The sequence below is a fragment of the Vipera berus genome, assembly GCF_964194415.1.
Source record: "Vipera berus genome assembly, chromosome: 2".
Classification (NCBI taxonomy): domain Eukaryota; kingdom Metazoa; phylum Chordata; class Lepidosauria; order Squamata; family Viperidae; genus Vipera; species Vipera berus.
The window spans coordinates 37668921-37696298 of NC_138203.1; the positions used below are offsets into that span (position 1 = coordinate 37668921).

General features: G+C 36.7%; 1 protein-coding gene across 1 annotated transcript in view; it reads right to left on the reverse strand.

Annotated features, from left to right (window-relative positions):
* Window positions 1-27378, reverse strand: part of EDIL3 (EGF like repeats and discoidin domains 3) — a gene marked incomplete at both ends in the record, with an annotated part of 274583 nt that overhangs the window by 166734 nt on the left and 80471 nt on the right. The window contains one exon of the mRNA XM_081316932.1: window positions 7638-7763. Within this exon, the coding sequence (XP_081173058.1) occupies window positions 7638-7763 (126 nt within the window). The remainder of the gene's footprint in view (window positions 1-7637; window positions 7764-27378) is intronic.

Here is a 27378-nt window from a genome sequence, read left to right on the forward strand (position 1 = left end):
CAGAATCTGTAAATATATAGTGCTTCTTCATTACTAATATAACAGTAAATAAATATAATTTTTTTAAGAAAAGCAAACAAGCTTGAATATATAATCAAACCCCATGGACATTTTGTTGTTCCCTGTAGTTAGGGAGAATAGTACTATCAGTTGGTAAGGAGTTGTGGTTACGTTTTGCATACCAATAGAGGAAGGAAGAGAACAAATCCAACATGATAACATATATTGTACTGTGTCAGAATATCTATTTATGAATTTATGGATCTCTATACTTTTATAATGAATAGTTCAACGTTGAACCACAGAATACAGCAATAGAAAATTACAGTGTATCTAACAGCAGTTTGCTCTAGCTTAAAACAAAAACTTCCATCTTTCCAGTCAAAGACACCAATTGTAGCTCCTATCACTTTATTCAAATACAAATTCTGTGAACTAAGAGAATGCTTTGGAAGAGGATAGTATATAAAAATAAAAGAAAATCAATAGAAAAAGTTGATGGTTTGCCTGATGTGAGTGACATAGATTTCTGCTAGCACTTGGATACAATCCTGGTATCATAACTGATGTCTGAAGTAGACTAAAACACAGTACAAGACTACCTATTAGACTGTAAGGCAGTTAATCAGAAGGCACTGAAAATCACAACTGACAAATTAATCCTCATCTCCACTTTCTTTAGTAGCCTTTGGCAAAAAACGTTAAATAGCTATAATCTGCAGCAATCTAATCATTTCAAGAATCACGGACAGAAAGAATTAGATGTTGTGAAACAGGGAACTTGCCTTTACTGGCTCTGTCCCTGGGATTGAATATTTGGGATCGGACTGCAGAGATTTTATCTGCCCATTGTCCTAAATTCTTGTGCATTTTAGTGTCAAAATATCTAAGTATGCATCCATTGTTGGCCACCCAATCACTTCTATTATGAAATCACCTGGACTGAAAAAGCAGTTACCAAAGCATTTTTTACACCTGAGACAAGACATTGCAAACAAGACACACACACACACACACACACACACACACACACACACAGACAGACAAATGATGCTTTTTTAAATAAATAAATAAATAACCTTTAGCTCTTCTCCAAAATGAGGGGGACAAATGAAAAATTCTGGCAGTCCCTTGGGTGTGAAATAGCTTTGGCCAGTTTCAATCACCATCTCACTCACTGCAGCTTTCATTCCCTATAAAAAGTGAAATGTGTCCTCCAGCCAACAAAACATTTAGGGACTAAGAAAAATATGTGTTCGGGTTTGATTGATATTGTTTTTAATTAATCCATCAAATTCCTTTTTCTGTGATCACTGCTTGTAAGCTTGTAAATATTTGACATAGAGGATAATTGCTTCATGATCTGCAATATATCAATACGGCTCTCTTCTAGACTGCTTAGTCTAATAAGCTTTTCTTTTACGCATTAAATCTCAATGACAGGTTTTTGCCTGGTCAATGGGGAAAAAAATATCCAAAGAGGTCAAAAGGTTGGTGTGGTCACAGCACATTAAAATGAACAATAGGAAACTGCAACTACTCTTACAGTGCTGGACTCTGGATATTTCACTCCTGTGTAAATAGGTCAAAGGCTTCTGAGCATTAAACCATCATATAAATTGTATTAACATTTAGCCCTGACAACTGGAGACCTTGTGCTCCAAGAGGCTTAATGAAACTCTAACCTACTTTCCAAGCTTCCTAGTACTGTGTAATAATCTCTAGTCTTTTCATGCCATGCTAATTCCTGCAGATCTGCAATAGACTTCAGTATGCGAAGCAAAATGTATGTCTAAATATGTGAGAAGAAGAAAGAAGAGGTCATACAGTAGCTGGGCACTCTGTGTGAGAAAGCAGCCTGGTTTAATAACGTCTTTTATTCTTATAGCTTCAACCAAACCTTTTAAAATAAATCTTAAGGAAGCCAGCCAGAAGACGTTTCCTGGGAGAGGTTGTCTCTAAAATTCAGGACCTTTCAGGTCAATTTCAAATTACCTTTTGGGGAAAAAAAGGGCTTGCAGTGGCTAGCATGAGCTCTTCTTACTCTTTGTTTTCTCTTAGGGGACTTTAAGGCAGCCTGTGGAGCATTGCACCATACCTGTTTCCCAATTATAAAAAAGAAAACACAGTTTTCATCAGCATGCAGGTGTTTAGGAGAAAGATTTGTGTCATGTAGGTGAGAGGAAAAGAGGCATTTTTAACTATCAGCTCAACAGACAACTAATGGTAAAGGAGGAACAGGTTTCGACTTCAGCAAACCAGCGCTAGACAAGATGAAAGGAGAAGAGTCTTGCAGATTCACCACTCAGCAGAGTGGTGAGAAGCTACAGCTAGCCAGCATCTTTCTTTTGTTACCGCAGCACAGATTGTGAAACTGCTTAATCAATGCTTCAAAAGCAATTGACAGCAATGGAAACCAACTTGGAGGTGGTTAGATGGTAGCTGAAGACTTTGGAGTAAACTTAGGCAACAAAAATAGAATTGTTACCAACTATTTAGGAATAAGATATTCATATAGGCATAGACATATATGTTAGTATTGGATGGTACAGTATAGGCTTAGTAATAAGTGGTGTGATAAATGTTATGACCATAGATTTAATAAATTTAATAAGAGCCACCCTAGAAACATTGGGAAGATAAAAACAGTCATGATTCTTTGGGTCTGTTCATACTAATTACCAAACAGTATTTGTTTTACTGATTCTGAAAAATCTCTGTGACTTGATATTTAGATATTTTACACTTTTGCCAGTTCATATATTCCTTTTTTTCTGCTTTCATCTGACTCTTGTTCTGTTTTGCTAATAAGTGATGTATGTGCATGTTCAAGTCTGGACATATGCAGAGTGTGCCTGCTACAAACTAAACTGGAAATTACCCACAATAATTTTCCAAAACTCATTTGGAAAAGTGGCTGTGCATATCGACATCTCGGGTTAACCAGACTATTCCACCTTTAACGATGGGGGGGTGAGGTGTTACACCCCGTTGATAGGGCTCGCAACTTGGGCATCCTCCTGGATTCACAGCTCAATTTTGAAGACCATATAGGAGCCGTGACCAGGGGGGGGGTTTGCCCAGGTTCACCTGGTGCGCCAGTTGCGACCCTACCTGGACCGAGATGCCCTACGCACAGTCACTCATTCGCTCGTGACCTCCCGTTTAGACTACTGCAATGCTCTCTACATGGGGCTGCCCTTGACCACCCGGAGGCTTCAGCTGGTGCAGAATGCGGCCGCGCGAGTTGTGATGGGGTTTCCCGATACTCCCATGTAACACCTCTACTCCGTGAGCTGCATTGGCTCCCGGTTGCCCTCCGGGTGAGATTCAAGGTGCTGGTGATGACCTATAAAGCCCTAAATGGCATGGGTCCAGGATATTTGAGGGAACACCTGCTGCCAGCATTGTTCCCTTCATCCAGTGCGCTCCCACAGGGAGGGTCTTCTCAGGGTGCCACCGATAAAATATTGCTGGCGGATAACACCCAGGGATAGGGCCTTCTCAGTGGTGCGCCTGCCCTCTGGAACCAGCTGCCCGTGGAGCTGAGGACTGCCCCCGACCTCCGTTCATTTCGCCGGGACCTGAAGACCTGGCTCTTCGAGCTCTCTGGCCCAGGCTGAGAATTTTAATTTTAATTGGGGTTTTTATTTTTCCAGGGATTGATTTAATCTTTTTTAATGGTTTTTAACTTTTGTATTGATTTTGTTTTAAATACCCTGTAAACCACCCTGAGTCCTTCGAGAAAGGGCGGTATATAAATCCAAATAAATAAATAAATAAATAAATTTATATTTATTCATATTATTAATTTATATTAACCTAAAAGATGTCACTGGTTAAAGCAAGACAGATCACATACTTTTCAGTTGTTATTATTTAAACCAGTGTGTCAATGAGTCACTGCAGCTGCTGATGCTTATTGTGCCACCAAAAATAGGAGCTAAAATTAAATACCTTGTTTTGAGAGCATTGAGGCTCTCATGCTAAATTGCAACCTATTTAGCCATTTTTAAATGAATCAAATGGGCCTGATGATATCTGCTTCTTTATTAGCAAAACCAATCTTGTTCAGCCAAATGTTTCTCTAGTTAGAGTGCTTATGTTAAGTAGATGACAAAAAAAATCAAACTCCAAAATAAAATAGAAACATAAGCAATGCCTAATCAGAGTAATTCCCCTCTTCCAGAAAAGCACATCTGCACTGGTTTTGTTAACTGTTGATAGCTTTGTGATCAGAATTCCATTTTAACAAATGTTGATAATCATCTGATTCTTAGGTCTAGAATTACATGACAAGTACTTTATTTGTTTATGCATGGATGCCTATGGAGATAGTGTTCACTGATTGACATTGACTTATTGGTCTTGTGCTTATATTGAAATTTACAAAGTCTGATCCAGTACAGGAATACACAATTTTTCCATATTTCAGAAAAGGTAATATGGTCATGAAGAAAGAAATGCCTTTGATTTGAATCTTCAGAAAAATATGACCAAATTGCACTCTTCTTCAAATCTATACTAGGTAAAGGTAAAGGTTCCCCCGCACATGCGTGCTAGTCGTTTCCGACTCTAGGGGCCGGTGCTCATCTCCGTTTCAAAGCCGAAGAGCCAGCGCTTGTCCGAGGACATCTCCACGGTCATGTGGCCGGTATGACTAGATGCCAAAGGCGTACAGAATGCTGTTTCCTTCCCACCGCAGTGGTCCCTATTTTTCTACTTGCATTTTTACGTGCTTTCGAACTGCTAGGTTGGCAGAAGCTGGGACGAGTAACAGGCACTCACTCTGTTACGCGGCACTCGGGATTTGACCCGCCAAACTGCCAACCTTCCGATCGACAAGCTCAGCGTCCTAACCCACTGAGCCACCGCGTCCCTTTTAAATCTATACTAGAAGACAGCAAATTCTAAATTGTTAAGGAATTTAAGGTGGAATTTGTTATTAACATTACAACAAATGTAACGTTCAAAACCCTACTGCATTTGAGGGAGAAGCCTGAAATGAAAAGTATTTGAAACTTGCTTTCAAAAAGGGTTTATGTAAAAATGTGCCCACAAAATGAGTATCAAATGGCTACAAATAAGGGGTGTCTAGAAACATAAATTTGGATAGATAGTCCAATACAAATCTCGAACAAGATTTGGACATCAGAGCTTCATATACTTCTTTTTCCAATAGATTAAAATGGGGGGAGGCAACAACTCCAATAATGTGGCATAAAAATATGATTTTTTCTTAAAGAATGAGATTTACAGTGAAATAGAATCGTAGAATCATTGAATTTGGCATTATTGTCATTAAGAAGCATAAAATAAATATAACAATTTGCTAAATATGAAGCAAATATGATTAAAATGAGTGACAGGGTATAAGTCATGGAAATTTTGACAGAAATTGTAATTAGAAAACCAATTATATCAGCCTTGAGATTTCACTGTTGAGCCTCTTCTGAAAACCCTTCACATTCAGCTAATGAGAATGAACAACTCTAGTAGAAAACAGAAAATCTTAAGTGTAAACTTTACTGATCTGAGATTACATACTGTACCATAGGTACAAGTCTGACTGCATGCAAAAATATTGGGCCATCCACATGAACTAAGATAATCATACGCAAAAAAGAATACATAGACATGACTTAATTATATTCACAATTTGAAACTCTTGCTACTAAGAGCTTAATAGAAAAGTTGCCACTTGTTAAAGCCTTATTTACTGCAAATGGTTCATGAGATGGAAAGATTGATTCAGGAATCCCAGGTGGATTTTAAACATCTGGCAGATAGCAAGTCTTTCTCATTTTCCCCCTTATTAACTGGAAAAATGGATCTAAAATTCACTGCAATAAAACAAGCATCCAGGAAGTTCTTTGGTCAAGTGTGATTTAACTTTGAAGCAGTAATTCTTTTAGCTTCTTATTTCACTGTGGCTAGTTGCAAAACTTCACTTGCCTCTTAACCATACAATATTCACTTTCTTGGTCCATGAAAGTTTATTTTAGTCGTTTCCAACTGTAGGGGCCGGTGCTCATCTCCGTTTCAAAGCCGAAGAGCCAGCGCTTTGTCCAAGGACGTCTCCGTGGTCATGTGGCCGGCATGACTAGACGCCAAAGGCGCACGGAACGCTGTTACCTTCCCACCGGAGTGGTCCCTATTTTTCTACTTGCATTTTTTACGTGCTTTCGAACTGCTAGGTTGGCAGAAGCTGGGACGAGTAACAGGCGCTCACTCTGCTACGCGGCACTCGGGATTCGACCCGCCAAACTGCCGACCTTCTGATCGACAAGCTCAGCATCCTAACCCACTGAGCCACCGCGTCCCCTTTATATATATATATGTATGTATGTGGATCTTCGGTCATTCGGGTTTCCTCCCGCGTAGAACTAAAGTTGTAGGTGCAACGTTTCGACGGAATCCCATCCGTCATCATCAGGCTGGTGGCTTTAGCTTCCTTCTTCTGGGAGAAGCATGTGGCTGTTTGTTCCTCTTTTTTAAACTGCCAGAGGGGGTGTGTTCTGTGGGTGGAGGTGTGCTCTGATTGGGTGGGGGACCAAGTGTGTTCTGATTGGGTGGGAGTGTGTTTTGAATGGTGGGTGTGTTCTGATTGGGTGGGGGTGTGTTCTGAGTGGATGGGCTGGTCTCAGCTGCCAGCTCCAGACCTGAGCTGGTGAGTTGTCCTGCTTTTGTTCGGCTTCGTGTTTGTGGTGGTGCCATGTTTTTATAGTGGGTGTCAGTTTGCTTATTGTGTGGTTTGGAGGGGTTTAAAGTGGCTGATGTTGCAGCTGTAGTTAGGTTTCTGTTTTGTGGTTGTGCCTCGTTATCATTGTGGGTTCGGATTTGCTTTTTGAATGGTTGTGTGGTGGTGATGAAGCTAAAGCCACCAGCCTGATGATGACGGATGGGATTCCGTCGAAACGTTGCACCTACACCTTTAGTTATACGCGGGAGGAAACCCGAATGACCGAAGATCCACATATAAACACCCGCGAAAACCTCAGAAAACAAATATGTATGTATATGTATATGTATATGTATATGTATATGTATATGTATATGTATATGTATATGTATATGTATATGTATATGTATATGTATATGTGTATGTGTATGTGTATGTGTATGTGTATGTGTATGTATGTATGTATGTATGTATGTATGTATGTATATGTGTTAAATGCTTGTTAACTATTTAGATTTGGGGCCTAGCAAGGTAATCTAAATAGTTAACAAGCATTTAACACATATCTCCCTTGCTTCTCAGCTAACAAAGTGAGATAGAGCTTGTGGCCTAGAGGTTAAAACAACTGCCTAATGTGCAATCAGCCCAGGTTCGAATCTCAGAAGGGTATGGCTGACTGATGAAAACAAATAAGTTTGAAATGCATATCAGTCTCCCTTTAATTCTTTGTTAGCAATCTAAAATTTACATATATATATAGCGCACTGCCATCAAATCAGTAAGACATCTAGTGTAGGAAAATAAGCAATCAGTAAACAAATACTAAAATTAAACCATTTGGAGTGAAGATTATGGCTTGATTATTACAAGAAGAATTAGGAAAATTTGCACATTTACATTTTAGAAAATAACAATGCATATTAACATTTTGGCTGTTTTGTTTATTTGCACTTACCAACCTCCATAACATTAGAACAATTGGAATCTGTAATGCCATCAGGACATTCGCAAGTATAGAAACCATCCAAACCAGACACACAGAGGCCTCCATTTTCACATGGATTGGAGTCACATGCATCCCCTATAAATGAAAGAAAGAATTGCTCAATTGCATGGTAAACAATATATGTTCATAAGCATTCAGAAGACATATATATATACTTAGGAAATAGGGCCTATTGTAGCCTTCCTCCACCTGGTGTTCTCTCTATATATATTGAATAGTAATTTGCAAAATTCCCACCTTTTATGCTCATCATTTTATGGACACTGGATTGTATTTTTTTTAATTCATCCAAAATATGATGTTTTGGATAGGTATTGTTCTTTTCTGTTAATGAAGACCAGGAAAATTGAATGAAAACTTATTTTTTAAGTATAAAGGATAGGAGGTATTGTAAGCTAAAAATCAAATTTTGTAGCCTCCATCTGCTGGACTGTATATTGACAAATTGATTTCTGACAAAATGTAATATATTTGTCTAGAATATGACATATAACTTTAGCATATACTCAACTGATTTTAGCATTTTAAACTGCAGAGCTGTCAAGCAGAGTATTATCTAAAAAAATACCTATTTGATTTCACTGGAGTTTGATTTAAGCACTTGGGTGTCAGAGAGCCATTTGATTAATAGTTCTCTTTCTGTCATACCTGTACACTGTATTTCATAATATTCTAATAATAATAGAATCAGCTCATGCAGTATATCAACTAAATCTCTCTTTTCACATATTCATCTATCACATGCTATTAATCTTCAGCAATTTTAAAATTAATTTCCTCTTATTTAGAACAGAAACAAGCATATTTCTCATTGTTCCCTCATTTGTCTGATTGCTATGAAATATAGTGATATAAGGAATTTGGTTTCCTCTGATGAAAGTGCATCAGAAATATATGGTTTCTTTGAAAAATGGTTTGAATTGACAAGGTACAAGCAAAACAACATCAATGGATTTTCAAAGCAACAATATGGATCGATATAATATTATGTATCTCCTTAGCTTCCAACATAAGTTGCTGCAAGTCCAGATATATTTAAACTTTTTATTTCTCCCTCTTTTTTCCTCAAAGCTACTAGAAACCAATAATCAAGACTGAATCAAGACTAAATCACAAGATTGAATCACAATAGTCAAGACTGAATCCCAAGCAAAGATCATTAGTTCCTACTACAATTAAAGATCATAATAAAAGAAAGTAAGTCAACTTTTAAGCAAACCATTATGCCAATAGCTGTATACAATTATTTTCATGAAGAACAGGTGACATTATAGTTATCTCTGAGCAGAGAATCAGGCATTCTTTTCATGTGTTGTGCATCTGTCTTTACAGGCTAACAAAAAAAGTCTTTATATTAAATCTCTATTATATGTGGTGGTGGCATCTAGCTGATCTTGGCTGAATTCAAAAATATTAATTAAGGCTGAACCTAGTTAGAAATCCAGAAATATCAAGGTTATAAGCTAGACTGGAAATCCCAGAAACTCATAGTAGCAAATCATTTCCAGGAGAATGACATAGAGATCACTATAAAGTTACTAGGTTAAGTTCATTTTGAAGGACACTTGATTTTTATATATGCATATATGCAGTGCTTTTTTTGTAAAAGAAAAAGGTGCCGGAACTCACACATGTCATATAACCCACCTTGCCTACCCTACAAGGTTCCATCCAAAAAAGGTGCCGGAACTCCGTTCTGAGCATTCTATGAGAAAAAAAGCCCTGCATATATGTCAACTCGACAGTCATCTTACTTAGAAAAATGGCACTGACTTCCTGATAAGTGGATATAAGATTGTGGTTCTTCATGCAATTGAATTTTATATATAAATAAAGTGGAAGGAAGGAGAAGGGGGAAAAAAAGAATGCTTGGAATATATGGAAGGAAGGGAAAGAAAAGGATGATCAGCAATAATGTAGATTAAGTTGATTCGGAGTGGATATGGGACAGATCTCTACTCTGAATCACCAGTTAATACTGATGTGATGGCCATAGTAAATCAATCAAATAATCACAATTGCCTGGCTCTGCAGAGAGGTATTATAAAATATTTCAGCTGAAAGGGTTGAAACAAATCACAGCCATCCAAGCCTCAGTACACCTATTTACAAAGAAACAACTCTATTGTGACAATTTCAGCATCAAGAGAACTTGCAATGAAGTCAACACTTTCTCAAATGAGTGGGAAGGAGAAGAAAATCACATTCACTTTGCCAGGTGTTAGGGAAATCAGTCGTTTTGAAAACTAACATTGGGTAGCTTTTCTTCTTGCGTTGTATATCCCTTTTTGTCACTTAAATATCTGAGCAACTTATGTATTGGTTTAAGCAGAGAAACAATGATCTGCCTTTCCATACCTGAAAGCATCTGCTTTTTTGTTGTATTTTAATGTTCTCTGGGTAGGATTCATGTTGTTTACAGCATCCTTTGGAGAATAAAGGTGGTTAGAGGACAATCTTTAAGGATCAATTTGGTATTCCTTTAGAGGGAGAAAAGATTTTGTGGAACCAGTTATTACTAATATAGTTATAGGATGCTGGGGAATTATGATCCTTGCAGTGTTAATAATTAATCTGTCAAAGAATATACTACTTGTGAAAACCTATATGGAAAATTTCATTAAAATTAAATTAGGAAATGGGCATTAGAAGATGCTACTGAATTCATATTGCTCATTTATACAGTAGATTTGGGTTAGATAGCAGCAAAGTAATCTTGGTGGACATGAAGGTACATGAACATCAGATTTCTTATTTCTGAAAAGCTTGTTCACATTTTATTCCAGATTTGCACTATATACAGTTTTTAGAATATTTTAGTGAGGGTTACTATTTTTTTTTAAAAAAAATTGCACTGGAAACTCACACAGAGAGCCTGATTTAGTTCTACTAATTGCATATCTAATCTGAGATTGGATTTCAAATGAAAGCAGCATACATATGGGTGATTTTCCCTTTTAGTGTTAATGAAATACAGATATGTTGAGTACTTTTGGTTTCTCTCCATTTGCTGGTTGTGTTTCACTGTATGCTGAATGTTGTTTGTTTTTTTTTCTTCCCTGTATTTTTCTTCCCTGTATTTCATTGTGCTTTGGGAATCTGCTTAGAATTGTTTGGTAATTAAGCAAACTAGAAAATAAACAGGCAAACAAATATGCAAGTGCAGTTAACTTTATGTTTTAATCAGTACAGAGTACAGAGAAGAGCAACAAAGATGATTAGGAGACTGGAGGCTAAAACATATAGGGAACAGTTGCTGGAATTGGGTAAGTGTAGTCTAATGAAGAGAAGGACTAGGGGTGACATGATAGCAGTGTTCCAATATCTCAAGGGCTGCCACAAAGAAGAGGGAGTCAAGCTATTCTCCAAAGCACCTGAAAGCAGGACAAGAAGCAATGGATGGCAACCTGTCAAGGAGAAAAACAACCTAGAACTAAGGAGAAACTTTCTGACAGTTTTAAAATTAACCAGTGGAACAACCTGCCTCCAGAAGTTGTGAATGCTCCAACACTGGAAGTTTTTAAGAAGAGACTGGATAGCCATTTGTCTGAAATGGTATAGGGTTTCCTGCCTGAGCAGGAGGTTGGACTAGATGACCTCCAAGGTCCCTTTCAACTTTTTTATTATAAAACTTTTATTCATAAAACATGAAACTCACTCAACTGAACACTCAAATTGACTGGCACTAATGGTTGACACGGTTTGCTGCCAGCATCCTAGGTATCAACCAGGTATCTCCTTAAAATGTAAGATGTTCCGAGTAGCACAGTTTTTTGTAGCTTTGCTGGAGTTATTGCAGGAAGCTGCAATTTCTTGATGTATTTTGCAAAGTTTTTGGACATAGTTCCCAGTGCCTCCACGACAATGGGTATCACTGTTGCACGTTTCATCCATAATCGCGCAGTTTCGATGGCCAGGTCGCGGTATTTCAAATTTTTTTTCCATTTCTTTTTCTTCAACTCTGGCATCTCTTGTGGAGTAGAATCCATTTTAACTTTGAATGTTCACTAAGCAACTGATAGTAAGTCTAAGGCTACCTGTACTCTGTTTCATTTTCCCTCCCCCATAGCCAGTTAGCATTGTCTGGCTATCAAAAAAACAAATTCATTTAGTGATTTTAGAGTACTGGGTACTGTGGTATGAGATTAGATTTTCTTCTGTTGAAAACCATGAACCCTTCCCTTTCTTGAGCTATATAAATAATGAGACTCATAGTCTGATTTCTTGTACTTGGTGTTCTTGCTTTCAACAATATGGCATCCATATAATATAGTCTATCTTTCATTTCCCTACCAACAATAACGTTGTTGGTTTGAGGCCCAGCCTTTCTAAAAATTCAGTCTTGTGTGTCATCTTTTGGAATATCACTAAATGTCTATGGAGATTCTCAATCATCCAGGTCATGGTCGTCCCAAACGTGCTTTTTCAAGAGGCAACTTTCTTTGTTTTTCCTTGAAAACATTTTGCTTCTCATCCAAGAAGCTTCTTTAGTTCTGACTGAATGGTGAGGAATGAAAGGATTTCAAGAAATATAAATCTTTCCATTCCCCAACATCCAGTCAGAGCTGAAGAAGCTTCTTGGATGAGAAGTGAAACATCTTTAAAGAAAAAAAAGAAAGTCCAGTTGCCTCGTGAAAAAGCACCTTTGGGACTTTCTCATAAATACAGTTGGATGCAAAAGGTCTTACAGTACTTTAAGTGTGGTATAATTAATTTTAGATTTCCTCCTGCCAATTTCCTTATTAAAGATAGACTTGGAAAGCAGGCTAGTAATGCTCAGTAATATTGGTAGCTCTTCATTTCCCTAAATATACTTTTACTTAACAATGTAAATACAACAGACAAACAAAACAACACTGGTGCCACAACAAAGAAATTCATAGGTCTGTATGAGGCAGGGATTCTGTGTTTCACATATACTTCACATATATTGCTTTTCTGCTTTCAAAGTATTTCAATTATTGAGAATTTGTTTTAGGGTTTGGGATTAGGCAATGACTGTCCAAGTTATAAGTAATCCATGTTTATACAGTAAGATGACTTCCAAACAGAACAGCAAAGGTGCGTAGCGATTACATGGATAAAATGAGCATAAGTACTCTCTCTATACACTAACAGAGTTATAGGCCTGTTCAGTGCATCAAGTTAAGAATCTGGTGGATTTTTTATGACTTAAAAGTTAAACAAAAGTCTTCTAGAAACCTGGAGTTTTAGGATAAGTACTACTTCAGAATGAAAGCAGAATACAAAGAAACCTACCAGTACCTTTCTTAACTCCACTTGGTTGCTAGGCTACTAGCACACAGAGCATTTAATTAATTCTTCAATCTAAGAGAGTCCACTGGTATATGATAGTGATTTTTTAAAAATTAATCCTTAACTGCATATATTACTTGCTATTGCTAATATGACATTGTCCTGTAGCTATGCTTTCCAGCACTGAAATGTGAAAAATTAATGAAAATACGACAGTGTCAGTATATGAAGTATCCTATCAACTCATCTCTATATGCATAGCAGGTACAGAGGTTTTGCCAATATATACAGTATGATAGAAATAAATGAATAAGCAAGGTCAACTTTCCCTCATAGATGTTTCATAGGCCCTTTTAAAGAGGGGAGGCATTCCCATATTGTGCCAAATTGTGCATGAATATTTAACTATATAAAGTCATAGCTATCAATAGAGATTTAAAAGAATGCTGCCTGAAAAAAAGTCACAGAAATATGTGGGGAACTCACTCATATACTTTTTTAAAATGTACAAGTTAGCCAGAGGTCCTCTTAAAGGTCTGAACTATTAAATACTTAGCATTATTACAGCAGTACAGGTTCTTTGAAAATTATTCTATTTTCAGTATTTCCTGGAATAACCATATATCCTGGGAGGACCGTGTAACCCATGACAAAGCTTGCCTGAAACCCCTTAAAATGAAAAAAAAAACCTCAACCTGCTGGTAAATATAAAATTAAACTAAATAAAAAGCTTGTTTAGATTCTTCTTTTATGTATATGAATAAGTGTATGCATATGTGCTTTTGTTTATATTTAAATGAAACATATATACTCATATATTCACTCTGTCTGTCTGTCTGTCTGTCTCTCTCTCTCTCTCTCTCTATCTATCTATCTATCTATCTATCTATCTATCTATCTATCTATCTATCTATCTATCTAAACACATGAATACAATGAAAAAGGTTGAAATAGATTGAAAGACTGAAAGAAAACAGATTGAAAAAAGAATTAAGAACAAATTTAAAATACGTATTGTATATAAACAAACAATTCTGTCTACTCCATCTAGTTTGTCAAAGGAGTAGATTTTTGAAGATCCATGCATTCTTACCTTTACCTAGTTTACTCTGTTTCTTGCCAGATATTTCCTAGGCTTAGGTTTGCTATCACAAAATTAATTGTTATCATTATGAAACAATAGATTGTGACAAAGTAATTGATGCTTAAAGGAGAACAAGAAAAACAAATGAGTAAGCTTGTGTTTATATGGGTGTACACTGCAAAACATTTTATTAATGCTTGCAACATTGGCCTTGATGTTTTAGTCATTAGACATCAAGGGCATCCAGCATTACAAACAAATGAAAATAAAAGTTGAAACTACTCTTGCTAAAATAATTTGGGGTTTCATTGTTTTATTCCTTTTAATGTGAGTTACAATTTTCACTGAACAGAATATAAATTAATGTATTTCAATTAAAAAATACAGAGTATAGAGAAAATGCATCATCCCTCATTGCACTTCTTTGATATTTGACATCCATATATTCAGTCTTGTTATTTGCTAACTAATTTCAGTACAAATCCCAGTAGAGAGAGGAAAAAGGAATAGAACAACAATTGGAATGTATTATGCTTATTTGGATTTTACTCCTCATTAAGCTTGAGGTTTTAATATTCCATATTATTGAAATGTTGCTGTAGCAATCTAAGACATTCTGCTCGGATGGACTTAATACACAAATTAGCCAATAATATTTTAAACCACAAACAAGCCGACCCTATTTTTGACTAGTGTTCAGCAAAACCAGTTAGTGTGCTAGGTTATAAAAAACCTAGGGAATCAAATCACTGTACTGTGCAAACATAATGGTTCTTTTTCAGAGCTAAATCATAGTGTTGTAGTATTTGTAGTTTTAAAAAATATTTATTATATTTGGTCTTAAAAGCTGACCAACTTATAGTACAGGTTCCTACATAATTTAAGGCAGAACTTTAAACTCAAGTTTTTCTTCAAGTCAAATTTATTTTGACTTCCTAAAGACATGTCTATTAGGATTTTTCACAACAATTCATTTTATTCTTAACTTCTAGGATATTTTTTCAGTTTTTCATTAGCTTACAGCCTTGAATATCCCGGTAATGTTTTTCCCCCCCTAATACTAACTTGATGCATAATTTTTCAGCATATTTTTTTACCCCTTGTTTAAATAATAGAGAATTTGAGTCTTAAAATATTTAAGTTTTGCAATTAGAACACGTTAATATAACCATTAAAGATATTTTTTCCCCTGCTTTTCTATTTTAATAATGCATCCCAGGTTCCCGTTCTCTTACAATATTATAAAAGCAATCTTACTGCAAGTTTGTATTCCTGTCATGAATTGGTGGACTTTTATTAACTTAATGTGCTGCTGCATTGTTTATATAGAATGGCTGAACTGCTGTTTTTAGGTTATCTTTTGCTTCTTAGGCAAAGTACAGCATTATAGTGCAAGGGAAGGTAATATAGTAATTGGGATAATTTACAAAAAGTATTTTATAGTAATGGCTTTTGAGATTGCTGGAAAATTAATGCTTTGTTCATCTTAATTCATAGTCAAATTAGCATACAGCACCTAAATTGCAATTATAGTCAGTTTTATTTCTATATAAAATGACAAAATAAAGACAAAATTTTCAGGACACGTCATTGCAAATCAACATGAAAAGAAGCCATTCCAATTAAAATACTTGAGATACTGTGCACAAATATAATTTACTTTGATAAAAAATGACAAATTTACCAGACTATAACTGCTCAAAACCAAACATTCTACAGATCTGTTAGGTGTGCAAATGGAGCTAGTTCAAAATTAGATAAACTTGCGCAGACTAAATCTGGTCAGTGTTGCTTTCTCATTAGAGGGAAAATTTTTATTTTTATTTTTATTATTATTATTATTATTATTATTATTATTATTATTATTATTATTATTATTATTATTATTATTATTATTATTATTATTATTGCCACTATTAGAAATATTATTACTGTTCAGATAATCGTGCTGGATAACGAGGCAGGAAAAATATAAATTTAATAAATAAAGAACCATTTGAGTGAGGACCAATGCTTATTTTGTTTTTGTTTTTGTTTGAATTGCATGGCAAAACCATTTCTTTGGTTGGTGATGACTGGGTGTAATCTAATATCAGTAATACCAAATGATGTATCTGTAATCTTTTTTTTTTTTTGAGGACTGACTGGACTGAAGATCTAATGTCTAGAATATGTGGCCCAACACTTGGATTTTTTTTCTTAAAGTTCTGCCATCCTGTTTGATTATCAGTTCTGAAGAATTCAAAAAATATAGTCCACTGTGTTTTCCCTTTCATGGGCCAACATGACTGTGCAGCAGTTGCTTCATAAGAAATCAAGAAATTGCCTTATGTACATTAATTCATACAATAGTCCCATTAATCAAGAATTGTCAACATAGGTTGGTACCATTCCAGCAGAATAGTATGAAGATGCTTCACCAAAGTTACATTTATATTTAACTTGGCACTGGCTTCAGGAAAATTTTGCATTCTGTTACCAAATTACATCCATGATAGTAATCAAGCTTTAAAAAGGGCTTGTTGTTGACTTGTTTATTGCAACAGCCTATTTGTACATAAGGGACATGGTGGCTCAGTGGGTTAGGACACTGAGCTTGTCGATCAGAAGGTCGGCAGTTTGGCGGGTCGAATCCCGAGTGCCGCGTAACAGAGTGAGTGCCTGTTACTTGTCCCAGCTTCTGCCAACCTAGCAGTTCAAAAGCACATAAAAATGCAAGTAGAAAAATAGGGACCACTACGGTGGGAAGGTAACAGCGTTCTGTGTGCCTTTGGCGTCTAGTCATGCCAGCCACATGACCACAGAGACATCCTCGGACAAGTGCTGGCTCTTCGGCTTTGAAACGGAGATGAGCACCAGCCCCTAGAGTCAGAAACGACTAGCACGCATGTGCCGGGGGAACCTTTACCTTTACCTATTTGTACATATTTTTTTAATTCACTTACATTCAGGCTTTAGTTTGTAAAACACAGAAGCCAAATTAGTTACTTCTAGGCTAGACACTCACACACATAAAATATATAAACTTGGATTTACCTATTGGATAAACATAAAAATCATAGAGCTAGTACCAGTGGTTGAAGAAATGAGTCAAATGATTCAAGATCAGCAACAAATCAGTTAAGCAAACATTATTCTGTATTGGTCTGCTCACAAATGAATGTTTTTATATTTCTCTTCTTCTACTAAGCATTAGCTAGAATAATCAATATTAACTGGCCAGAAAAATGCTGACCAGCCTTGTATCTCTAAGTATCTGTATCTGAAACCCCCTGCATTCATAAGGATGCTGGGTCATTGTTCATAATTTACTCCATACTGTCTTGTTAAAAAAAAGACTGTTGAATAATTGAATATGCACATCTGACTGAATCTGGAAAGCTCTTAATGTAATTTGCTATCAAATTGTTGACAAAAATCTCATTTTAATTATTTCATTGTTTTAATACAAACACACTCTCAACCCAGAACATTATAATTAGGAGGGGAAGAGCAAGAAAGCAAGCAAGAAAGGATGGACTAAATAAGATAAAACAATATTTGTTTATGTATAAAAGATAACTATCTTTGTTTAAAAAAATGAATTAAACCATGACCACATTGGACATATTATCCAGTTTTAATGTTGTACTGAAAAAAATATGTTGACAATAACATTCATATGAAAGTTCACAAAACTGACACATATGTACACATATATACACACATACACATTTTATATTTACCATTATAAAACATAATATAGAGCGTCATTATTTTTAAATTCATCTCAATAGGAAACTAATATTCCATATTAAACTTCCAATGAAATGCAACATTTTGTATTACAAGTAGTCCTTGACCTATGATCACAATTGAGCCCAAAATTTCAATTGCTAAGCAAGGCAGTTGTTAAATGAGCTACATCTCATTTTATGACCTTTCTTGCTACAGTCATTAAGTAAATCACTGCATGTTTTTAGTTAGTAACATGGTTGTTAAGTGAAACTGGCTTCCCCATTGATCAGTGGTCTTCAAACTTGACAATTTTAAGACTTGTGGACTTCAACTCCCAGAATTCCTCATCCAGAATTCCTCAGCCAATCCACAAGTCTTAAAGTTGCCATGTTTGAAGGCCCTTGCCATTGATTTTGCTCACCCAAGGACACTACAACCATCATAAATACATGACAGTTACCAAGCATTTGAATTCTGATCCCAGGACCATGGGAATGCTGCAACACTCATGAACACTCATGAAAAACAGTCACTTTTTCAGTGTTGTAACTTCACACAGTTACTAACTAAAAGGTTGCAAGTTGAGAACTACCCTTATTTTATTCTATGAAATCCCATCACCAGGCATGCTGATAAAAAACAGGAAAACCTTTAAGACTGAAATCTTTAAAAATGAAAGTTCATTCATTAAATCAAATAAAAGACAGAATAAATTAGGCTTCAAAATCTTAAAATAAATTGACCTTCAAGAGACACAGATGTAAACTGAGAGAAGCCTTTATTTTGTTCTGTGCAACTTTACCAGCAATCATTCACATTTTAAAACTCTTTCACTCATTTGAATGTGCACATATAAACATCTCTTATCCTTAAGAATGTGATGGTATTCATGTATAAGTGTGCAACTGTAAAAATTAAGAATGGCTATTATATAATGAAAGATTCTAGTTTTAATTGCAACAGTCAGAAAGATCATATGATCATATGTACAGTAGTTAGAATGCATTTCTTTTGCTGTTGTTATTGCTTAGCAGTTTCATAATTGTGTGTAACAATTAATTTTCAAACTCGGAAATTGACATGATTGGCAGTTGACCTTAATAATGGAATAATATAAAGAAACCTGAGTTGAAAATAGTTTTATCTAACTTTGTCAAGATTTTAAAACTTAGATGCTAAGAATTTTGCTTTTCAATGCACATTTTCAAAAGGATAAGATTTCTATTTGAAATGTATGATCTGTGTGACGTTGTCTTAAGAGGCTCAAAAAAGAAAAAAATTCTCTGCATTTCTGAAAAATTCAGTACATTTAGTTTCATTGTAAATTTAAATACAAAGATACATTTTGTTCAAATTTAAATTGAATTCACTGCAGATTATATATTTTTTTCTTTTTTAACCTATTGTCTACATTTACAACATATCTTTAAGATTTGCACAACCATATCTGGATACTTCATTCTCTGTGGCTATTCAAAAGAATTTCATGTTTCTAAAAAAAACCAGTATGCTGTCTGAAACAAAAAATTCTGTGTCAATAAATACTGAATTTAACAACCCGTAAACAAGCTTGCAAGAATTTTATTTGAATCAGAAATATAGGATTCAAATAATATAAAAATGAGAGGCTTTAGATGAATTAAAAGTGGAAATGATAAATCTGGTGACTGATTCTGATGAAACAAGAATTACCCAAATTCAAAATTTTAATAAACAATTTTTAGTGTATGGCAAAAGTATTTATTGCAGGAATGATTTGTTTTTTAAACATTCCATAGCCTATAGTTTAGTCATCAACTGGCAGACAAAATCGCTCAGATCCGGACCGGTCTGGACTCTGACTGGGCAGAATCTGATGTGGAGGAATTGGACGGTCTTGAGCATGTTATCTGGACTGAGTTCGATCCTGTTTCCCCTGATGATGTGGACAGGATCATGGGGAGGCTGAGCACCACCACCTGTTTGTTGGATCCGTGCCCCTCCTGGCTAGCTTATGCGGCCCGGGAGGGGACACGAGGCTGGTTCCACGCAGTAATAACTGCTTCTTTGAAGGAGGGTGTCTTCCCTGCCGCCTTGAAGGAGGCGGTGGTGAGACCCCTCCTCAAGAAGCCTGCCCTGGACCCGGCTGTTTTAAATAACTATCGTCCAGTCTCCAACCTTCGCTTTTTGGCGAAGGTTGTTGAGAGTGTGGTGGCGCATCAGCTTCCTCTGTTCCTGGAGGAAACTGATTATCTGGACCCGTACCAATCGGGTTTCAGGCCCGGATACAGCACGGAGACGGCATTGGTCGCGCTGGTGAATGATCTCTGGAGGGCTCGGGACAGGGGTTGCTCCTCTGTCCTGGTCCTATTAGATCTCTCAGCGGCTTTTGATACCATCGACCATGGTATCCTACTGCAGCGTCTCAGGGGGTTGGGAGTGGGAGGCACCGTTTTACGGTGGTTCTCCTCCTATCTCCTGGGCCGTTCACAGTCGGTGTTGATGGGAGGGCAGAGATCCGCCCCGAGGCCTCTCATTTGTGGAGTTCCTCAGGGGTCGGTTCTCTCACCCCTCCTGTTCAACATCTATATGAAGCCGCTGGGTGAGATCATTCGTGGTTTCGGGGTGGGGTATCATCAGTACGCTGATGATACCCAACTTTTTCTTTCCACCCCGAACCAACCCAGCGATGCCCTCGCCGTGATGTCCCGGTGCCTGGAGGCGGTCCAGGTCTGGATGGGGAGAAACAGGCTTCGTCTCAATCCCGCCAAGACTGAGTGGCTGTGCATATCGGCATCTCGGGTCAACCAGACTATTCCATCTCTAATGATGGGGGGTGAGGTGTTACCCCCCATTGATAGGGCTCGCAACTTGGGCATCCTCCTGGATTCACGACTCAATTTTGAAGACCATATAGGAGCCGTGACCAGGGGGGCTTTTGCCCAGGTTCGCCTGGTGCGCCAGTTGCGACCCTATCTGGACTGAGATGCCCTACGCACAGTCACTCATGCGCTCGTGACCTCCCGTTTAGACTACTGCAATGCTCTCTACATGGGGCTGCCCTTGAGGACCACTCGGAGGCTTCAGCTGGTGCAGAATGTGGCCGTGCAAGTTGTCATGGGGGTTTCCCGATACTCCCATGTAACACCTCTACTCCGCGAGCTGCATTGGCTTCCGGTTGCCCTCCGGGTGAGATTCAAGGTGCTGGTGATGACCTTTAAAGCCCTAAATGGCTTGGGTCCGGGATATCTGAGGGAACACCTGCTGCTGGCATCAAGTTCCCTTCGTCCAGTGCGCTCCCACAGGGAGGGTCTTCTCAGGGTGCCACCGGTAAGAGATTGCCGGTGGGTAACACCCAGGGATAGGGCCTTCTCAGTGGGGGCGCCTGCCCTTTGGAACCAGCTGCCAGTGGAGCTGAGGACTGCCCCCGACCTCCGTTCATTCCACCGGGGCCTGAAGACCTGGCTCTTCGAGCTCTCTGGCCCAGGCTGAGGATTAATCTTATTTTAACTGGGGATTTATTTATGCAGGGACAAATATCTTTTTTAAAAAATTTGTTTTTAACTTTTGTATCTTGGTTTTTTAATCACCCTGTAAACCGCCCTGAGTCCTTCGGGAAAGGGCGGTATATAAATGTAATAAAATAAATAAAATAAAAATAAATATAGTAGCTTACTTAGAAAAATATATTCATGCCTTGATTGTGTTAGAACTGGAGCATAAACTTGAAATGAAGCTGATTATTGTGTGGATTTTTGTTTTCTTTCTCAAAAATGCACTATTCTCATAATTGTGACATATATTAAATCAACATTGCAGAACCATATTCTGAACATATTACTGAAACAGAAAAATGTCAATAAAGGCAGAAGGCAAAGAAAATAGTGACTTTTCCAGTTCTTCAGAAGTGGAAGTAACATTGAACATTTTGGAAGATATTTTTGAGCAGTAGACCTAGAAATTCATTTTAAGTGTGTCTGCCTTTGTAGAAAGATGTTATGGAAGAAAACAAGTACTATTTGAAAAGATTGGCTCTGATTATAAGTGGATTTTAAAATGACAGGCTACAAAATTATATGGAAAAATATGCCATAATATACCAGACATATTATACGGACATATTAATATGCTATTAATATACCAGACATACAAAAGAGTTTAAATGTTTAAAAGGGATATACAAATAACAAACTAATTGAGTAATCCAGATACAAAAAAGGGTTTTGAAGAATTTTATGAGAAGAGGCAAAGAAAAAATGAAAGGAAACAAAGTTCTATCTATAACATTATTTGAAGGGACTAAGATCAAGATTGTTAAAAGTAAAAAGAAGGAATATAAAGCTGATTTATTTGATAAAAGTTAAAACAGGTATGTTCTCTCTGGGAAAGTCCTTAGTGGACTTTTGGTGACATTAGGACTGAAATTATGAAGTTCACTACAAAATCCTGGACTTCTTTCAGGCTAAAAACATGAAGCACTTGAAGTCAAGTAGAAGATGAGTAGTGAGTAGTGAATAACTTAATAAAATGAAGATGATTTTAAAATCCATAGAATGCATAGAATCTGTCATCCATGCATGATAGACTATATTTACCTAGGAGCATAGATGGGCATGGAATGTTGCAAATATGCCAGATAGTTGAAGAAGAAAAATGGACACTGGAAGAATATCTGAAAGACAGTAAAGAAGATGAAGTGAAGCTAATATTTGAGGGCTGACTGAATACTGAAGAGACCAAGCTGGTCTACAAGAAGGACCAAATGAGGAATAGAAAAGAGACATGACAGGACAAAATATTACATGGCCAGTACATTAAAAAAAAAGAAATAAAGTAGGAAAAATGGAGAATAACAAGACCTGGCAACAGTTAAGAGCAGGAAAGTTGAAAAGACTGAGAAGCTAATTCTGGATGCACAAGACCAAGTCTTAAAAACATGCATATAAAGCCTTAAAAACAACTGCATACAAAGCCAGGATTGAGAAGACAGCAACAGATAGCAAATCTTGCCTCTGCAAAGAAACAGAAGAAATAGTGAACCATCTAGTTTACTGCTTCAAGGAGACTACAAACAACAGCATGACAAAGTAACAGCAATGGTGCATTGGAAAATCTGCAAGAAATAGCATTTGGCTGTATGCAAGAACTGGTGGGACCATAAAATAGACAAAGTAATAGAAAATGAAGCAGCTAACACTCTTTGGGACTTTAGACTTCAAAAAGGCCTGCAATTCAATATCTATTACTTAACAATTATTGATAAAAAAAGACAAAAAAAAGTCCGGACAGTGGATGTGGCAGTGACTAGAAACAGTAGAACAGAAGAAAAAATAAAACTGGAAAAAAATCACAGAATATTAAGACCTACAAATAGAAGTAAAACAACTGTGGCAAAAGAAAACAAAGATAGTACCAATAGTAATAAATCCCTTTGGTACAATCCAAAAACTTCTGGAACATCACTTAAACACCATTAGCATTTATAAAATCACCATCAATCAATTCCACAAGTCAACTTTACTTGGAACACCTTACATTCTGCGACAATATCTTTAACACTATCAAACAACTTCTGCCTATTCCAGGAAGTTTGGAAGGATTCAATTGTGACTTTTCCAGTTCTTCAGAAGTGGAAGTAACATTGAACATTTTGAAAGATAACAATGGCAAATCCAGTCTAAACATTAAGCAGACTGTGAGACCAAGCATAATTTATTAAATTTATATTGTACCCAACTCCTAGCAAGTTTGGAAGTTTACAATTTTTATAAACATTTAAGAGCAAATTAAAAAAAATCCAGTACAAGAATGACAATGGCAAAGAAAGCGAACTCAGAGGGAACAACAAAGAAGGGGTATTAACTGTCCTTGCGAAAACATGTTGTTCCAGTGTCTTACCAGTTATGAGACCACTGCCATACTCTGTAGATGTTTTGTATATAATTACATGGATTGTTTGTATATGTTCACTTTCCTTTGTCATGTTCTTATCATACACTAAATAATAAAAAGTGTCTTATCTCATGAAAACTTATTTTGGCTCTCATAACAGTAATACAGGCAGCCAGTTAATAAAGCTTGGAGCATTTACTGCAGATAGATGGAAGAATGATTGAAAACAAGTCTGTACCCAGAAGGAGAGGAAATATAGTTAATATCAGGAAAGGAGAAAACAAAATACCTTAAAGAAGGTATTAAAGTAAGGAAGATGCTAATGGAAAAGGAATTCAAAATAGGAAAAGTTAAAAAAAGAGGAAAAAAAGGAATTTTTCTGATTAATAAATTTAATCCAAACTGTTTGCTTCATATTATGGAAAATGAATGCAAAAAGAGGAAATGATCAGAAAAGTCTTTGAATAATTTAACAATTTAACAGGGAGACCAAGGATTTCTTTGATTATGTGCCATCAAGTCATGTTCAAACCCTAGTGACCACATAGATCTTCTCCACCACCATCTGTCCCTAATTTGACTTTTCAGCAAAAGATACAGACAAAGCTGAGTATCTATTTTATAAATAGATACATAAGTTCCAAATCAATTGGGACATTTGAATCTACCGTCACAACTAGTTTGGTAATTTAAAAAGTTTCTTAAAGTAACTTTTCTACAGAATAATGTGATTCATCCAAAATTATATGTTATAAATTTATAAAGATAACTTGAGCCAGTTAACACTGGAAGGATTAAAATTCCATACATGTTGCAAGCAGACAATATGTCCATAAAGTATCCTTAGAGAACAGCTCAGCTAAATACAGTTTATGAATGGAAAGAAGAGGGCTAGGGAAAAATCAAACTAGTGCAGAAGTAAACATTCCAAAAATACATGCAGCTCAAAAGAAACAGCTCAACCAAAACAACATTCAGTAAACACTATTAACAACCATGGAGGGAGTTATATAAATGGACATAATCTGGAACAGACAGTGATTCATACAGTGCCTCAAGATCTATTGCTAGCTGAGATGTATAAGACAACAAAGATGAATAGCCCATGAGTTCATAAAACTACTGCAGATTTACACCCAACAAAGCAAATAGACTAAAAATCGAACTCTGGATCCCTCAAGGATGCCCAGGATGCAACATATAAGTTTACACCAGATAACCCTAGAGTTAAAAATCATTGTGTTTACAAAGACATTCAAGGAATTTTAAATTTAATAGAAGAAGTGAAATGGCCAAGGGTTGATTCAAATACTTCAAAAGAAGAAAAGGCTGGAAGCACATACAGTATATCAAACTTCAACACAACTTTGTAGATAAAAAAGTCATCAGAATCCAGATTCAAGATGAAGTTAATCAACAGAGTTGACAAAAAACAAGCAGAAATTCATCCACAATGAAATTACATCCTGGAGATAAATAAGATGAGCACTTTTTTCCATTTTCTACAAAATTATATGATTTTTCTTTAGGAAATATGGTTGATAGAAAGAATGTGACAGCATTAACTAGTTACGTTATATCTGTTTCTAGAAACTGACCACAAGGGATAAAAATGTGTGTGTGCACTAATGAGGCTCAGTGAACTTAATTGCAATACATCTGGACATGGGAGTAGAAGAAAATAAATTTGGAAGCTATAAGGTAGACAAAATTCAAGGACAAAGGCTGAAATCTAAAGAGAAAATATGCATTAAATGGCATGGGTCTGGACTACTTACGGGATCACCTGCTGCCAGCGTCATCTTCCCTTCGTCCTGTGCGCTCCCACAGAGAGGGCCTCCTCAGGGTGCCGTCGGCCAGAGAGTGTCGGCTTGCGGCCCCCAGGGGGAGAGCATTCTCTGTGGGCACACCAGCCCTTTGGAATCAATTGGCTTTGGAAGAGCCAATTGGCTTTGGAAGAGCCTTGGTGGAGCAGTGGGCTAATGCCTCCTTAAGTAACACCAGCTGCCTGCAATTAGTGCAGGTTCGCATCCCACCAGGCTCAAGGTTGACTCAGCCTTCCATCCTTCCGAGGTAGGTAAAATGAGGACCCAGATTGTTGGGGGCAATTAAGCTGACTTTGTAATAATGCCGCTTGGGGTGTGTGTGAAAGCCCTAATAAGCAGGCATATACATAGAATGAAGGCTACTGCTAAGCTTGTAAGCCGCCCTGAGTCTTCGGAGAAGGGCGGGATATAAATGGAATTAAAATAAATAAAAATAAATAAATTACCGGTTGACCTCTGGGTGGCTCCCGACCTTTGCTCTTTCCGCCGGGATCTGAAAACCTATTTATTTGAACAGGCCGGCCTGGTTTAAGGGTTTGGGGTATTTTTATTTATTTATTTATTTATTTTATTTTATTTTAATTCCATTTATATCCCGCCCTTCTCCGAAGACTCAGGGCGGCTTACAAGCTTAGCAGTAATTAATTAATTAATTAATTAATTTCATTTAATTTTAACTTTTGTATGTAAAGCTTTTACTGCCCTGTACACCGCCCTGAGTCCTTCGGGAGAAGGGCGGTATAGAAATTCAATTATAAATAAATAAATAAAATAAAATCAATGTGCCATTCAGATAACAGCTATATTGGAATAACCTGGAACAGACATTATGTGTTATATTATTCCTCAAAGGCAGTTATTTGTCAGGATTTCAGTGCTAGAATTGGCCCAGGTTTGGAAATATTGAACTTAAAGACTAAACACTTTTTTTTTTAAAATGAGACCATGCTAGTCTAGTCCTGTTTTGGGCATGAATCCAGCTGGGAGACCTTGGGCAAATCATTTTCTCAGAGCCCTAGAAAGGCGGCAATGGCAAATCAATTCTGAAAATCCATGCCTCTAGATATTTTTAATGATTTGGACAAGATAAAGAGCATTTACAGAAGCTTGAATTAGAGAAGTAGTACCAATATCTGAAAGATGGATGATGCAAATAATGTCTTCTTATTTAAACTCTCTCATATCCCAAGATGTGAGACAATCTTCCTAGACCTTCACCTTCAGACAATGCCAACAGCCTATTTGGATGGAAGATATAAAAGATTATCACACTGTTTGTGCATTTGTAATAATTGACAGGAAGAAGATCTGACCCATTATTTATTGCAAATTATATCAGGAATTTACAGCTAGATTCATTACCTGTATTCAAATAGTATTATTTGATGACACAAGGATTGTCATTCTAAGAATGAATTCACCTTCATAAAGATGATGGATAAAAGATAGCGAGGAGTATGAATAATAAGTATTATTTTGTAGCAGGCAGCATCATTTTTATGGCCACTCAGTGTTAGTCTTTTTTATTTCTTGCTTTGGATAATATTGAGACAAAATAACAGCTGACAGCAAACAGTGACTCTGCTCAAAGCCATTTAATAGGCTGTTTTGATGCACAGAACAATTTGTAAACTGTCAAAGTTCAGATCTGTTTATCCACAATTGAAACCAAGCCACAAATGAAGCAGAAACATAGCTATAAATCTAGTTTAAGGTACAAGGCACTGACTGATAAACAGAAGAACAAATGTGCATTGTAGTTCTAATGAACAAATAAACAGTTCTGCAGGCTAATGGTTGATTTGTTTCAAAATGCAAATGGCTCTTGCAAGTTTATCGGAGAGTTGCAAATTATTTGACACCAAATGCTGCTGATTTCTGGATTTATAACTGTATCTCAGTAGCAGACATGCTGTCCCCACTTCTTTTTTTAAAG